The sequence below is a fragment of the Nansenia antarctica genome, assembly GCF_963989245.1.
Source record: "Nansenia antarctica genome assembly, chromosome: 1".
In the NCBI taxonomy this organism is placed as follows: Eukaryota; Metazoa; Chordata; class Actinopteri; order Argentiniformes; family Microstomatidae; genus Nansenia; species Nansenia antarctica.
The window spans coordinates 17,820,190-17,834,278 of record NC_137674.1 but is presented as its reverse complement, the minus strand read 5'-3'; the positions used below and the strand labels follow the sequence as shown (position 1 = coordinate 17,834,278).

The 14,089-nt window shown below is 44.8% G+C and overlaps 1 protein-coding gene across 1 annotated transcript in view; it reads left to right on the top strand.

Annotated features, from left to right (window-relative positions):
- Positions 1-1,497: 1,497 nt before the first annotated feature.
- eml4 (EMAP like 4) overlaps positions 1,498-14,089 on the top strand; it is a gene marked incomplete at its 3' end in the record, with an annotated part of 72,165 nt that continues 59,573 nt past the window's right edge. The window contains 1 exon segment of the mRNA XM_080545786.1: positions 1,498-1,548. Coding sequence (XP_080401912.1) covers positions 1,524-1,548 — 25 coding nt within the window. The 5' untranslated portion in view covers positions 1,498-1,523.

The following is a 14,089-nucleotide window of genomic DNA, read 5'->3' as shown; positions in this document are numbered from 1 at the left end:
CCTGTATATGCGAACATACTTGGCAATACAAATTATTCAGATTCAGATTCAGATTCTGATTATGTTAAATTAAGTACTCGTCAAGTTGTGCAGTCAGGTATATATGTTACGGTACATGTGGGAAAACTAGGGGTTAGGTGCTAGGGTGCTATGGTTAGGGTTAGGGTTAGGGTTAGACATGCCAGCATGTACCAAGTCGACCTAGCCCTAGCTAAATGTAAATGTAAAATGTGACCTAGCCCTAACCCTAACCCTAGTGTTTCCCACATGTACCGTAACATATATACAGTATATATATATATATATATATATATATATATATATATATATATATATATATATATATAATTAATGCAGTGGGGGATGGTATGGGAGGGGACAGGCCTTTGCCTTATCCCAGTGCATTTCTGATTGCTTGGGGGAAATAGCTGTTCGACATCCTCTGGGTTTTAGCCCTAAGGCTACGTGTAATGGTGTGGGAATGGCTTTCTTGGCACACTTTGGCCCGTTAATACCAATCAATCATCGCTTGAATGCCACAGCTATTTGAGTATTGTTGCTGACCATGTTGCATCCCTTCATGGCCACAATGTAACACATCTTCTATTGGCTTACTTCCAGCATGATAATGCACCATGTCACAAAGCAAAAGTCGTCTCAAACTGGTTTCATGAACATGACAATGACTTCAGTGCTCTTTGGCAGTGGCCTTCCCACTCGCCGGATCTGAATCCAATACAATACCACACCTTTGGGATGTGGTAGAACCTGAGATCCATAGCTTGGAAGTGTGCCTGAATCACGTGATGCAATCATGGGCCAGAATCGCAAAGGAATATTTCCAACATCTTGTGGTGGAATCAATGCCACGAAGAATTGAGGCTGTTTTGAGAGCAAAGGGAGGGCCATACCCTGTATTGATATAGTGTTCCTAATAAAGTGTTCAGTGAGTGTATGTTAGAGTTGAAAATGTGTTGCGTGAAATCCTAATTCATATCCTGTCTGGTCACACAATGCCACATTGGGTGGCGCTGCACTCATAGCTGTTGCACTGCAGTGGCGGGTGCCTGTCCTGTCCTCTACCAGGGACACTCTAGCTATGTGTCCCGACGCGCTCAGCCACTTCCGCCTCCTCGGTCTGTGAGGGGAAGCTGGCTGTGCCAAAGCGGGCGGAGTCGGAAACCGCGCATTGCTTTCCCCCCCTCCCTTCCTCCCCCGGCGGAGGTGTACGACGATCATCGTGGTAGTCCAGAGAGCGTGATCAGCTGCCCCCGAGATCCACGGTGTTGTCCGGACGGCGAAATCACAGCGACTCGGCAGAACCAGTCAGTTGTCATCGGAGAGGCCGACCACCGTGAGGAGATCGGATCGTGTAATAACCTCCGCCTTGCCCGCCTGGAAAGCCTGTATTGAGGCCGACAGACAGTCCCCCATTGCTCCTCGAATACGGGACTGAAAAACTACGGTTGACTCGGAGGACCCGTCATAACAGGAATAGCGCTGCTCGGATATTTCTCCCAGAAATGGACGGTTTCGCAGGCAGTTTGGGTGAGTTAACAACACTATTAATAGATAGTCTGTCCGTCTGTTGAACGTGGTCAATGCAAATAATAGCACCGCAATTCGCAGTGCAAAAGCAGCGTGGAATGTACGGTATCTCCACGTATAGACGTGTCAATGCTGTATTTGTAAACATAATGATCTCTGTGACATTGTGACATTATAACACTCGTTTGTATTTGACACCCAGAGGTTGGCTACAAGTATGTCCCAAGCGCAGCAAACGTTTTATGAGCGCCCTGTGATTTTATTGCTTTGTTTTTCTGCGTCAGATATCACAAGCAGGCTTCACTTTGACATACCAACCGCAGTCAGCTACTGTAACAATGCCACCAAATAATATTTGCTCTCACTGTGCGTTGGGTTATGATCGTCCATGCGCCATCTATGTCAATTGCGTGTTATTGCAAATGGATTTGGATTTGAATTTGAAAAACTGTCCGAAACAAAAGACTTGAAAGCTCAACAAGAGAGAGGCAGGAAATAATGTATTTATACAGCCAGTGAGTGGGTGCGCGTTTTTGTGTGCATGCGTGCGCGCGCGCGCGGAGATGCAGTGAGCAAGAGCCTTGCAGCGGTGCGTGCGTGCGTGCGCGTGGGTGCGTGCGTGTGTGTGTTTGTGTCTCTGTCTGAGTGTGTCTGTGTCTGTGTGTGCGTATGTGTTTGTGTCTCTGTCTGAGTGTGTCTGTGTCTGCCTGTGTGTGTGTTTGTGTCTCTGTCTGAGTGTGTCTGTGTCTGCCTGTGTGTTTGGGTGAGTAGTAGGGTAGACGTGTCAGCTAGAAGGCGCTGAAGCGTACAATGTAAACAATCGGAATTATTTCACGAACTGATATAAAAACAAAAGTAACTGTACTCTTTGGACACCAGCCAGTTCATTCGTATTGTATAATAACTATAAATGATTGAAAAACATACACTGTTAGTATGCGTGATCCTTATAACACTATGTGCAATATGACAACCCTCGGGTACATAAGGTTCAGAGATAGGAAATGTTAGAATAGGTATAGCATAGCATAGAGTACAGCACAGTGTTTTATTTGTATAGTATAGTATAGTGGATAGTGTACAATACATAGCCTTTATTTATGTAAACCAGCTCTTTTCCCTTCTTGTTTTTAGTTTTTTTTTCCTAGCACCAGGGGAGCCCCCCCTCCCAAATTTCATTGTTTGGTACCTGTACTATATCAATGACAATAAAGACCATTCATTCATTCATTCATTCATTTGTAGAGTCTCAATGGAGTTCTATGTCAACTCTACACGCACGCTTGCCTTACCCTGTTTACCACACTGTGTAGTACAGTATGATCTGCATGGCACAGGAGAGATTAGAACAGATGGTGTGAGGGGAATTCCCACGCCTGTGTTGTCGCCAGAGGTTTATTGAATCAACGTACTGTAGCTTCACATAGATCAATAGCTCTCGATATCAGTTGAATTCATGCTGTTACTAGGTTACATATGCGTGTATATTCACTCACTCACGCGTGCATCTTTTATTTTTTTTAAATCGAATTGCAATAACAATGTGTACGTGTGTGTGCACTTACGTGATCTGTGTTTTCAGTAAAGTATTGATCTGTGAGATCATCTCATCATGTTCCTTTCTTGGCCCCCTATTTGAATCCTGTGTGCCTGTGTGTGTGTGCGCGTGCGTGTGTGTCTGTGTGTGTATGCCTGTGTTTGTGTGACTCTCTCCATGTATTCAAGTGGTAGCCTGCCGCATTATGTCCATGTCCTTCATGTTTGAGCGCAGTGAAAGTCAGAAGATGCGGACCACGGAGTCCTAGAGAGCTGGAGAGAGCTAGAGAGAGCTAGAGAGAGAGAGAGAGAGGGAGAGAGAGAGAGAGAGAGAGAGAGAGAGAGAGAGAGAGAGAGAGAGAGAGAGAGAGAGAGAGAGAGAGAGAGAGAGAGAGAGAGAGAGAGAGAGAGAGAGAGAGAGAGAGAGAGAGAGAGAGAGAGAGAGAGAGAGAGAGAGAGAGAGACTGCTCACACCACCCTATGGGTGCAGAGAACAGTGCAGGGCACTTCACACACGCACAGTCATCATACCCCGTCTGCAGTGGCTGTGTGCTGTGCCAGCCAGCCTGTCCTCCTCTTCCTCATCTTCAACACCTTCTGTAGTGCTGCTGATTCAGTCAGTACACACACACACACACACACACACGCACATGCACATGCACATGCACACACTTGAATGCTAGTAGATGAGTTTGTTGGTTTCTTATTGGTTGGTGGGGTAGTGGTGGTTGGTTGGTGCGGTAGTTGTAGTCTAGTGGATGAATAGTGAGTTGGACTGGTGATCGGAAGGTTGTGAGTTCAAATCCCGCCTGAAACACCACCACTTGTGTGCCCTTGAGTAAGGCACTTAGCCCTCAGTTACTCCAGGGGGAATGTCCCTGTAAGTCGCTTTGGATTAGAAGCGTCTGCTAAATGGCACATTTTGGTTCTTTGTTGATTCTTTGATGATTCTTGATGAAGCTCCAGACCTGGGGTGATTTGGGCCTTTTCAGCCGCAGCCCCGTCCCTCTGGAACGCCCTCCCCAACCACATCAGACAGGCCAACACCCTCCCAACATTTAAACAGACCCTCAAAACCCACCTCTTCAAGCTCGCCTTCACCAGTTAACCCTCTCCCCCTCCCCTTCCCATGTGTCCCCAGCACTACCTTAATTAGGTCCCTATACTTTCTTCTATTTATTTTGTGTTTCCTTTTATTATTACTACTCAGTCTTTTCTGTTTGTAAAGCGTCGTTGAGTGTCTAGAAAAGCTAATGTATTATTATTATTATTATTATTATTATTATTATTATTATTATATGATGGAACACCCCACTTTCTGCAGACATAATATTTTCATCTTATTTCTTAAGAGTTTTGGTGAAACATGGTTCCATAATATAGACTGTTTATCTGGAATCTGCACAGTTTATTTTGGGTTTCCTTTTATTATTACTACTCGATCTTTTCAGTTTGTAAAGCGTCTTTGAGTGTCTAGAAAAGCGCTATATAAGTCTAAAGTATTATTATTATTATTATTATTAATATTACTAGATGGCAGTGCCAGGCTCCTGCAGGCCTGGCAGTGAGACGGGGAATGGGATGGCACCAGTGTTCCCCTCCTTCCCCTTGGATACCCTTCTACACCCAATCAGCACTTTAAGTGTCAAATAAGAGGTTAAAAATAGTCCCCACAGGAGCCAGGTGCTGTGTCCACAAGACACACTCTTCATTCACAATCCTGCTGAATTCTGTGTGTGTGTGTGTGTGTGTGTGTGTGTGTGTGTGTGTGTGTGTGTGTTTTGTGTCTACCGCACCATGGGGGGTGGGGGGGGGGTTTGGTCATTTTACCCGGAGTGTGTTTCTGTGGTTGTGTTTAGGCATTTCTGTTCTGTGTGTTGATACTGTAGTGAGCTTAAAAATGTGTGTAAAGTATATTCACTCACTCACGAGTGTGTCTGGGTCATCGTCACTACGCTCAGCGTGTGTGTGTGTGTGTGTGTGTGTGTGTGTGTGTGTGTGTGTGTGTGTGTGTCGTGGGTCCCTGTGAGTTTGGTTGCTGCTGGAAAGACAAGTAGAGGATCGGGTTACAGAATTCCTTCCCGGTGAAAGAGGAGGAGAGAGGGAGAGAGAGAAAGAGAAAGAAAAAGAGGGAGAGCATAGAGGAGAAGGAGAGCAGAGGGGGACAGAGGGAGAGCAGAGATCCGGAGTGGGATGCACGTGCTGCAGAGCGCTTCCAGATGCAGGAATGTCGCCTCCCAACATCCCGCATTTTTCTCTTTTTTCCCCCCTGTCCATAACAATGTATTACATTACAGCTGGAATGACAATAAATATCGTTCTCTCTCCCCTTCCCGAGTCTGGGCTTGGCGAAGCTTTGGGTGCAGAGAGCAATGTGGACAGGAAGACAGGCGGACAGGCGGACAGAGACAGACAGACAGACAGACAGACAGACGGAGGGATGGGCGGACAGACACTATGTACATTTAATGTTTGAGGGGGGTATTGCTGAGAAGGTTGTTGTATGCATGGCTGTGTGTGGGTACCTATAGACAGTTCCACGGTACCAGAATGATGCTGGGACTTTCAGACGTATACATGCCAAAACCAAACAAGAAAAACCCTTGATAGCAAAGTTTTACAAACCATAATACAACTCTATGCATAAGGACTACTTTAAGAACTGTGCAGATTCCAGATAAACATACAATCTGCCTGTCTCTATTATGGAACCATGTTTCACCAAAACTCTTAAGAAATTAAGATGAAAATATTATGTCTGCAGAAAGTGGGGTGTTCCATCATATAATAATAATAATAATAATACATTAGACTTATATAGCGCTTTTGTAGACACTCAGACGCTTTACAAACTGAAAAGATCGAGTACTAATTATAAAAAGAAACAAAAGGTAAATAGAAGAATGTATAGAGGCCTAATTAAGGTAGTGCTGGGGACACATGGAAAGGGGGGGGGGAGAGGGTTAACTGGTGAAGGCGAGCTTGAAGAGGTGTGTTTTGAGGGCCTGTTTAAATCTTGGGAGGGTGTTGGCCTGTCTGATGTGATTCATATGATGCATTGAGTTTGAAAATATCGCTTTTGGTTGTTGAGCTGCAGTAAAAGAAGTGGAATTACTTCCAGTAGCAGAATGATGGTAGTATGGTAAATGACAATATGCTATCCTAGTTTACCACAGAGCTGTTCTTTATTGTCTGGGCTAACCCTAACCCTAAGGGTCTAAATGGTAAAAAATGGTAAATGGACTGACTTATATAGCGCCTTATACCAAAGTGCTTTACAATGGCCTCCCATTCACCCATTCACAAACACACTCATACGCCAATGGTGGCAAGTTACCATGCAAGGCACCGGCCCGCTCATTGGGAACAATTTGGGGTTCAGTGTCTTGCCCAAGGACACCTTGACACGTGGCCAGTCGGGATTCGAACCCCCGATCTGCCGACCTTGCGATCATTAGACGCCGGCTCTGCTCCCTGAGCCACAGACACAGACGTGTCTGTCTTTAGGGTGATCTGTCTTAGGGACACCAGAGCATGTGTGTGTGTCAGTGCACTCTTTAACGATGAAGATAAACCCTTTGATGTCCCTTGTTGTAGAAGTGTGCAACATTCTCAATGAAAGTTACTTCGATCAACGTGTTTGTGTGATTTTGCAGGCTTTTGCCCAAAGGCTTTCTTAAAGGATTCTCCCACAGGGACGGACAAAGAATGTTGGGTTACGGTATGTAATCCCCAGTTCTCTGAAGGAGAAGACGTCCCACTATTGGATATACTAACCCTATTAGCTGAAACCCTATTCGGTCACATCTGTAACAAGCTGGGGGTGCGTTGACATGGCTGATCCTGCCCCCAGCCCCTCTTACAAAAGCCCATGCACGGTGCTCACGCACGGTGCTCATGCACGGCGTATGTGCCATGAAGAAGATACAGTGACATCCAGGTAACAGAATCTCACTGAAGTGTGAGGGGAAGCCCAACTGGCTACAGCACAAAAGTCAGAAAACAGAGACGCCCTAGAACAGAGCCCAAGAAGGGGCAGTTCCTAGTGGAATGTGCCCGCCCGGTCTCCCAAAAGGCAGCCGCTTTTAGAACCGTACACCTCCACTATACAGTGAGAAGGCGCTGTTTAGATAATGCCCTACCTACGTATGGGGACGGCGAAACACAAAAACAGTTGATCACACTCCTGGACGCCTCAGAGCTGTCCATGTACTGTCATTAGCACTAGAACAGCCATGAGGGGTCATTTGACCCTGTGAGGAAAGAAACATTTCAGGACTCTCCTTTCATGACTTTTCCTAGATATGTGCATTCTACCACCCAGTTTTTCTGTGTAGGAAGCAGGCTAATTTACAAGCGGCCAACTAGTGGTCGTTGTATGTAAATAGCAGCTTAGCATTGAAAAAGAGGGGGTCATTTTAGTTTTTGAGAGGGGGTCATTTGAGCTCTTTTAGTAGGTTAAAAAGGCATGAGATATTGAGTTATTTTTCATGAAATATGGACATATCAATATTTGATGTAATTGAACCAAAAACAATGAAATTGATGCAAATTCCTACTAAGGAAAAAGTTAGGACACCCTATGCCCTAATAGCTGGTATTGCCCCCTCTTTGGCTGAAATAACCTCAATTAGACGTTTCCTGAGACCAAGGCTGTCTTGTGAGACCCTGAATCATGGCTGAATCACCTTTGGGGCCAAGCTATGGTATAATACCATATAGGGTTGGTATTTGAAAATAGCAACAGTGTCCTTTTCAATACAGTCATCAAGAAATTATTCTGCTCCAATGTGCGCATATATATATAATAAACGCCGTAAGAGGGTTTGTTCAGCACCACTGTTTGTGTGGTTGAAGACGCGAAAGTGATGACAGAACCTTTTGTAAACAATGTCATTCGTCAAATAAATAACCTGTCAAAAAAGACTATTTAGAAGCGATCACGATCGTGTGTCACCTTACCGCTTCTCCTCAGAAGAAGGTTACGAGATCCACAGCACTCGTCTGCTGTAACAGGTTCTGCGCTTTGTACTCGGCTGTACTCGGGGTCAGCCATGCAAAGCACTCCCAGCCTGTGCCAGCCATGATATAACAGGGTTTCAGCAAATAGGGTACGCAAGGGTACATATCCCATACTCAGATGTCAAACCAAGTAAACTGAAAGAGAATCCTTTTACGTTCTGTACAACCTGTAAAGTAAGTGAATGTAGCCAATACATTTTCAGTCATTCCGTTACTGATTTGATTTGGCCATTCTGTTACCGATTGACTAATTTAATCACTTATTCATTCATAAACTAAATCAATATCTGTAAAAATACTACAAGTATTTGGTAGGTCTACATATACCTTTACTTTTGTTCACTTAATAATCCTCACTCCTCATTCGGCAGAGACATTTGAAAATATCTTACACTTTTTTGGTATCAGAATGACCCAGAGACTGGGCAATGATTCTTAATCAGAAGCTAAACCATTTTCATAAAAACTAAATATAAGTGTTGATATTAGTTGACCGGGGTTGTGGTTGATATTTTCTTAGACACTTGTGTCAAAGACTTTGCTTCTCCCTATTCTTATGATGGAGGGGTGGGGGGGGTGTGAGACAATAGGGACCCAGATTCTGTAACCCCCCAATATTCTCAGCCACTGTTCTTCAGCTGCTGAGAAACTGCTAGAAACAGGTCTGACCCCCCCCCCCCCCCCCTTAAGGTTTGCTCTCCCTCTGAGCTGGGCAGCACCAACCAGGATGTGGGAGAGGGGAGGCTGTCTCGGGATGGGGGACACAGGGAATTGGGAGAGTATTTGAATGGACAAGGGGGGAGGGAGGCTGGGGAGATGGCTAGAGTAGGGAGAGACGAGGGAGAAGACGAGGGATTGAGAATGAAAGAGAAGGCGGTGTTGCCTTTGGGGCGGGGGGCGGGGGGGGGATACAGGACTGGTTTTGTGTTTGTTGGGCACGTGGCTCTCGGCAGGGTTCCCCTAATCAGGATTAGGCAGGTGGAGATGCTGCATTTTTTGGTGGTGGGGGGGTCACAGAAAGGATTAGATGAGGCCAGGCCACAGTAGGGGGGTGGGGGGGGGGGGGGGGGGGTCGGATTGATAATACAGTACGTCCCTCCACCAGACTTTTGAATCATACGGTAGACAATGACACTAGTCAAAAATTGTATTTGTATTTGGTTTTAGTGTTTGCGTGTTTGAGTTTTGGCTGCAGTGGTTAATTGTGTTCCCTCCCTGTGTCCAAGTTTACAGTGGGGTGCAAGAATTTGGTGACCCCTGGTTTAAATGTCTGTTACAATTAATCTCCAAGTGATTGAAAGCAAACCTGAACACTAAATGCTACAAAGTTAAACATGACACCTTTCTGCACATTTTAAAGCAAGGTTTCATTTTCTTTTCTTTTCTTTTTAAATGATATAAAAGGAAAACGTTTGGGAACCATTTTGGATTATTCTTGTTACCTTTTGATAAGATGATTACTAAGGCCCAGACCAAGGTGATTTACTCGTTAGGGCTTCAATGAGCCAGGTGAATATAATTCCAGGGTTGAACTATATATTCTGAAGTCATTCCATACCTTCTAAAATATCCGACTGCGGTGGCTGTTGTGTCTGGTGTTAAAAACCATGGGTTCCTAAACAGTTATCCAAGGATGTCAGAATCAAGATAGTTCACTTCCACCATCAAGGAGAAGGCTACAAAAAACTCTTGCAACGTTTCATACTAATTTCCACTGTCAGAAACATCATCAGAAAATGGAAAATAAATGGAACAATTGAAGTCAAGGCAAGATCTGGAAGACCAAGAAAAATGTTCTGATAGAATGGCCCGAGATCTGGTGAGAAATGCTCAGAAGAACCCACACATCACTGCAAAAGAGCTGCAAAAAAGAGTAGTAGACACCGGTCTAGTTCACAGGACAACAATACAGCGTACCTTAAACAACAAAGACCTACATGGCAGAGTTGCCAGAAAGAAGCCTTTCCTACGACCTCAACACAAAATTAAGCATCTGAAGTATGCAAAAGAAAACCTTGAGAAACCTGAAGCCTATTGGAACAATGTGCTTTGGACTGACAAAACCAAAATTGGCCACAACCAAAGAAGGTATGTTTGGAGAAAAAAGGGTGAAGCATTTGGAGAGAACACCACCTTGCCAACTGTTAAGCATGGAGGTGGATCTATTATGCTTTGGCGTTGTGTAGCAGCTGGGGGCACAGGCAATATTGTCCGGGTGGAAGGAAGAATGGATTCCACTAGGGATGCACCGAAATGAAAATTCTTGGCCGAGGCCGAAGCCGAATTTAAGGAAACACTTGGCCGAATACCGAATACCGAATACCGAATGTGTATCGGCAGTTTTTAATTTTATCATTGCATAAACTAAATACATTTTGCTTTTTATTCATGCTTCTCAAAGAAAGAAATTGAGATTGAAAAAAAAGAACTTTTATATATAACTTATTATAACTAATTATCGTGGGATTTAATCTCTACTGCTTTCCAGGGTTCAAGTTAATGATATTCATGATTTGTCTCTACATAGGCTTCAGAAAGTATTTAGACCCCTTCACTTTTTTCACATTTTTGAATAGATTTGCCATCAATCCACACACAGTACCCCATAATCTAAGTAAAAACGTTTTTTAATGTTTGCAAATGTATTAAAATGTAAATACAGAAATACCTCATGTACATAAGTATTCAGACCCTTTGTCACTCTTAAAATTAGGTCAAATGCTAAATGTCTTCAACAAGTCATTCAACAAGTTGAATTGAGTCCACCTGAGTGTAAGGATAATAGTTCATGTTATTTCAGAATGAATATCTTTTGTTTTTATAGTCTCTGGTTTGCATAGAAACCACCGCATGATACAGCTGCATGTCATAAACTCGTGTAGAACAGCTGGGAGTCTGAATATGTTTTCAACAAGGCAACAACTCTGCTTCTCACTCCAATTTTAAATTGAGCTACGACTGCTAAGCTAACTAGCTAGATGAGTGTAAGGTTGCGTTCGTAAAGTCGCTCTGAGGGCGCTGGAGCGCACACTGGGCCCGACGTCATAGAGAAACCGAGTCATTTGATTGGACGAGAGGCATTCCACGAGTGCTGATCGGATTTCCTGAGTGAATTTACGAACGCAGCCAGTTTTGAAAGCGCGTCGCCTCGCGCCGCGCGCCTGTTGAGAGTTATATTTAATTGTATTGCGTCATCAAAACACGGCCACTATTCGGTGGTAAACATTCGGTGTTTTCACACATTCGGCCGAATACCGAATGTGCTTTATTTTGCGATATTCGGCCGAATACATTCGGTGGCCGAATGTTCGGTGCATCCCTAGATTCCACCAAATATCAAGACATTCTAGAGGCTAATGTTCGAAGCTCAGTCCAAAAATTGAAGTTGAAGAGAGGTTGGGTATTCCAGCAAGACAATGACCCGAAGCATACCTCAAAATCAACCATGAAGTACCTCCAGGAAAGACGGATGAAGGTTTTGGAATGGCCGTCATTGAAAATCTGTGGAGAGATCTCAAACATGCCGTGCATGCAAGAAGGCCGAAGAATATTTCTGAGCTAGAACTGTTCTGCCAAGAAGAATAGGGCTGGCTTAGCTGGCTACAGGAAGCGTTTGCAAGCTGTTGCCCGAGGAGGAGTTACAAAGTACTAGCTGACAGGATTCCCAAACTGTTGCACAAGGCCTTTTTCCTTGTTTTATTATTTTGAAACTGTAAAAAGTAAAAAATAAAAATGTATCTTGCTTTAAAATGTGATGAAATGTGTCATGTTTAACTTTGTACCATTTAGAGGTTAGGTTTGCTTCTTTTCACTTAGATATTAATTGTAAAAGGCATTTTGACTAGGGGTGCCCACATTTTTGCACCCCACTGGACATGTGTAATACTGAGTGACAACAAAAAGCCCAAGCACTCCTAAATGCCTTAGTCCCTGATTAGACTGCATAGTCTGGACCAGTGGCGAGCCCACTCTGGCACTCTGGGGGTGAGGTGGGGTGGGTTGGGGGTGAGGTGAACGGTGGTGGTGTGGTGGAGGTGAGGTGGGTGTTCGGTGGGATGGAGTAGGGGGACTTTTTTTGTGATTGAGTGATGGCTAGTGAGTGGGAGGAGTAGTTGTGTACGTGTGTGAGAGACTACACACTACAAACCAAACTTGTTTACCGTGCAATAAACACACCAATGAGTGTGTTTTGTGTTTGTAGAGTGTGTATGTATAGGAGTGTCTATATTCATTGTGGCATGATCATAGAACACCTATGGTATACACGGTGCGTGGAGAAGCTGCGTTAAATGACTTTAACATGATCCCATGGGTATATTGGCTACATGTATGACTTAGGGTGTGTGTCGCTGCAGTTTGTCCCAGTGTCCTGCGCCCTGCTGTGGGTCTGTCTCGCAAGACTCTGCTGCAGATGCTTATTTTTAGCTGTTTGTCACCTACAAATCATGAATGTGCTGTGTCGCGCATTTCCCCCTCACCGCCCACCAGGCCCCCTGCTGCTCCTCAGCAGCTAACCTTTCCTGCCTTTTCGGACCACAACCCCCCCTTCCCCACGCCCCCCTCTCCCCCTCCCCACCTCTACACTCCCCCTCACCCCCCCACACACACAATACTACCTTTGAACGGTTGTAGGGTTGTAGTGCGGCAGATAAACAAACCAATTGTGCATTTTATGACTAAAGCATGAAACTTTCAGCATATAATCGACATACCCCAAGGATTTATTGCACATTTATTGCACGTTAGTACAGCCTTGTGTACGGCCACGATACGGTTGGTTTTGTCCTTGTCAAACGTTTCTCAGCGACTCTTGTGCAGTTGTCCTGGCAGCACAGCTGACTGTGCTTGCGTGCGGAGTCCGTGTGGCAGTGCCCTGCAGTAGAGTGGTGCAGAGTGATGACCTCATTCTGTCCTGCAGTGCAGTGGCGCAGAGTGATGACCCGGTTCTGTCTTGCTGCTCAGTACAGTACAGTACAGGGCTGCTGAGTCAGTAGAGGGAGTATTTTAGAGAGAGGTTTTTGTGTGTGTGGGGGGGGGGGCAGTCCAACTTTCCCCTGGTACTTTTCCAAGGCAACCGGGAATGCGGAAAAGAGGACAATGATGTGTTTACGTTATGAGCAGGTGAGTGGGAGAGGGGGAAGGGGGTGGGGGGGGGGGGCGGGGGGGTTGTCACTCTCCCAAAACACAGTGGAGAGATTTGACCCTGTTCTGCTGAGGGTGGAGTGTGTCTATCTGGCAGATAGGGAGTGCTGTCACACCGGTTGACATAGGGGCCCACTCTGAAGTACATGGAGAGGTACGTTTAGAGGTACAGACATAGGATAAGGTTGAAGGACTAGAGTTCCCCGAGTACCCTGGCTATGATTAAAGGCCTGATTTGGAGGGTTGGTTATTAGGGGTCCAAGCAGCGAAGTGTTGCCTACTATTCTTCTACTCTGGATCTGCTGTTTTTACAATGTAACATAAATGAGTTTTACATGGTAAGGCAGAGGAGCTCGCAAATTGGCGTGACGGTAAAGGTGGTGCATTACCGTTCAAAAATGCTCATTTGGAAAGGCCTCAACTCTCACCGCGTATGACTGAAAATTCAGAAAATTCATGTCTGTTTCATATATAGCATCTATGAACCAAGTTCTATCAGTGCCCATGTCACATGGTGGCACAATAACAAAAACATATAGTTTGACCACAGGATGGCACTATTAAACGTTTACGGCTTGTTTCTGGCCATGTTGTTTTAGCTAATCTAATGAAACATTTGACATATGTCCTTAGATCACGTAAACCACATGTCAGATTCGCTAAGCGGTGTGTCGGAGGAGATCATGTTCAAAGTCTGCTACAACATTGAAAAGACAACAGAATATATTAAGAGCATTTCTAACACTTTTCAGAGTCACAGGAAATGCTGACACAACACTATATCGGTCAAACACATGACGGTCATTTCTGCAAGCATTCTGCAGGTGCCTAGTGAAATATG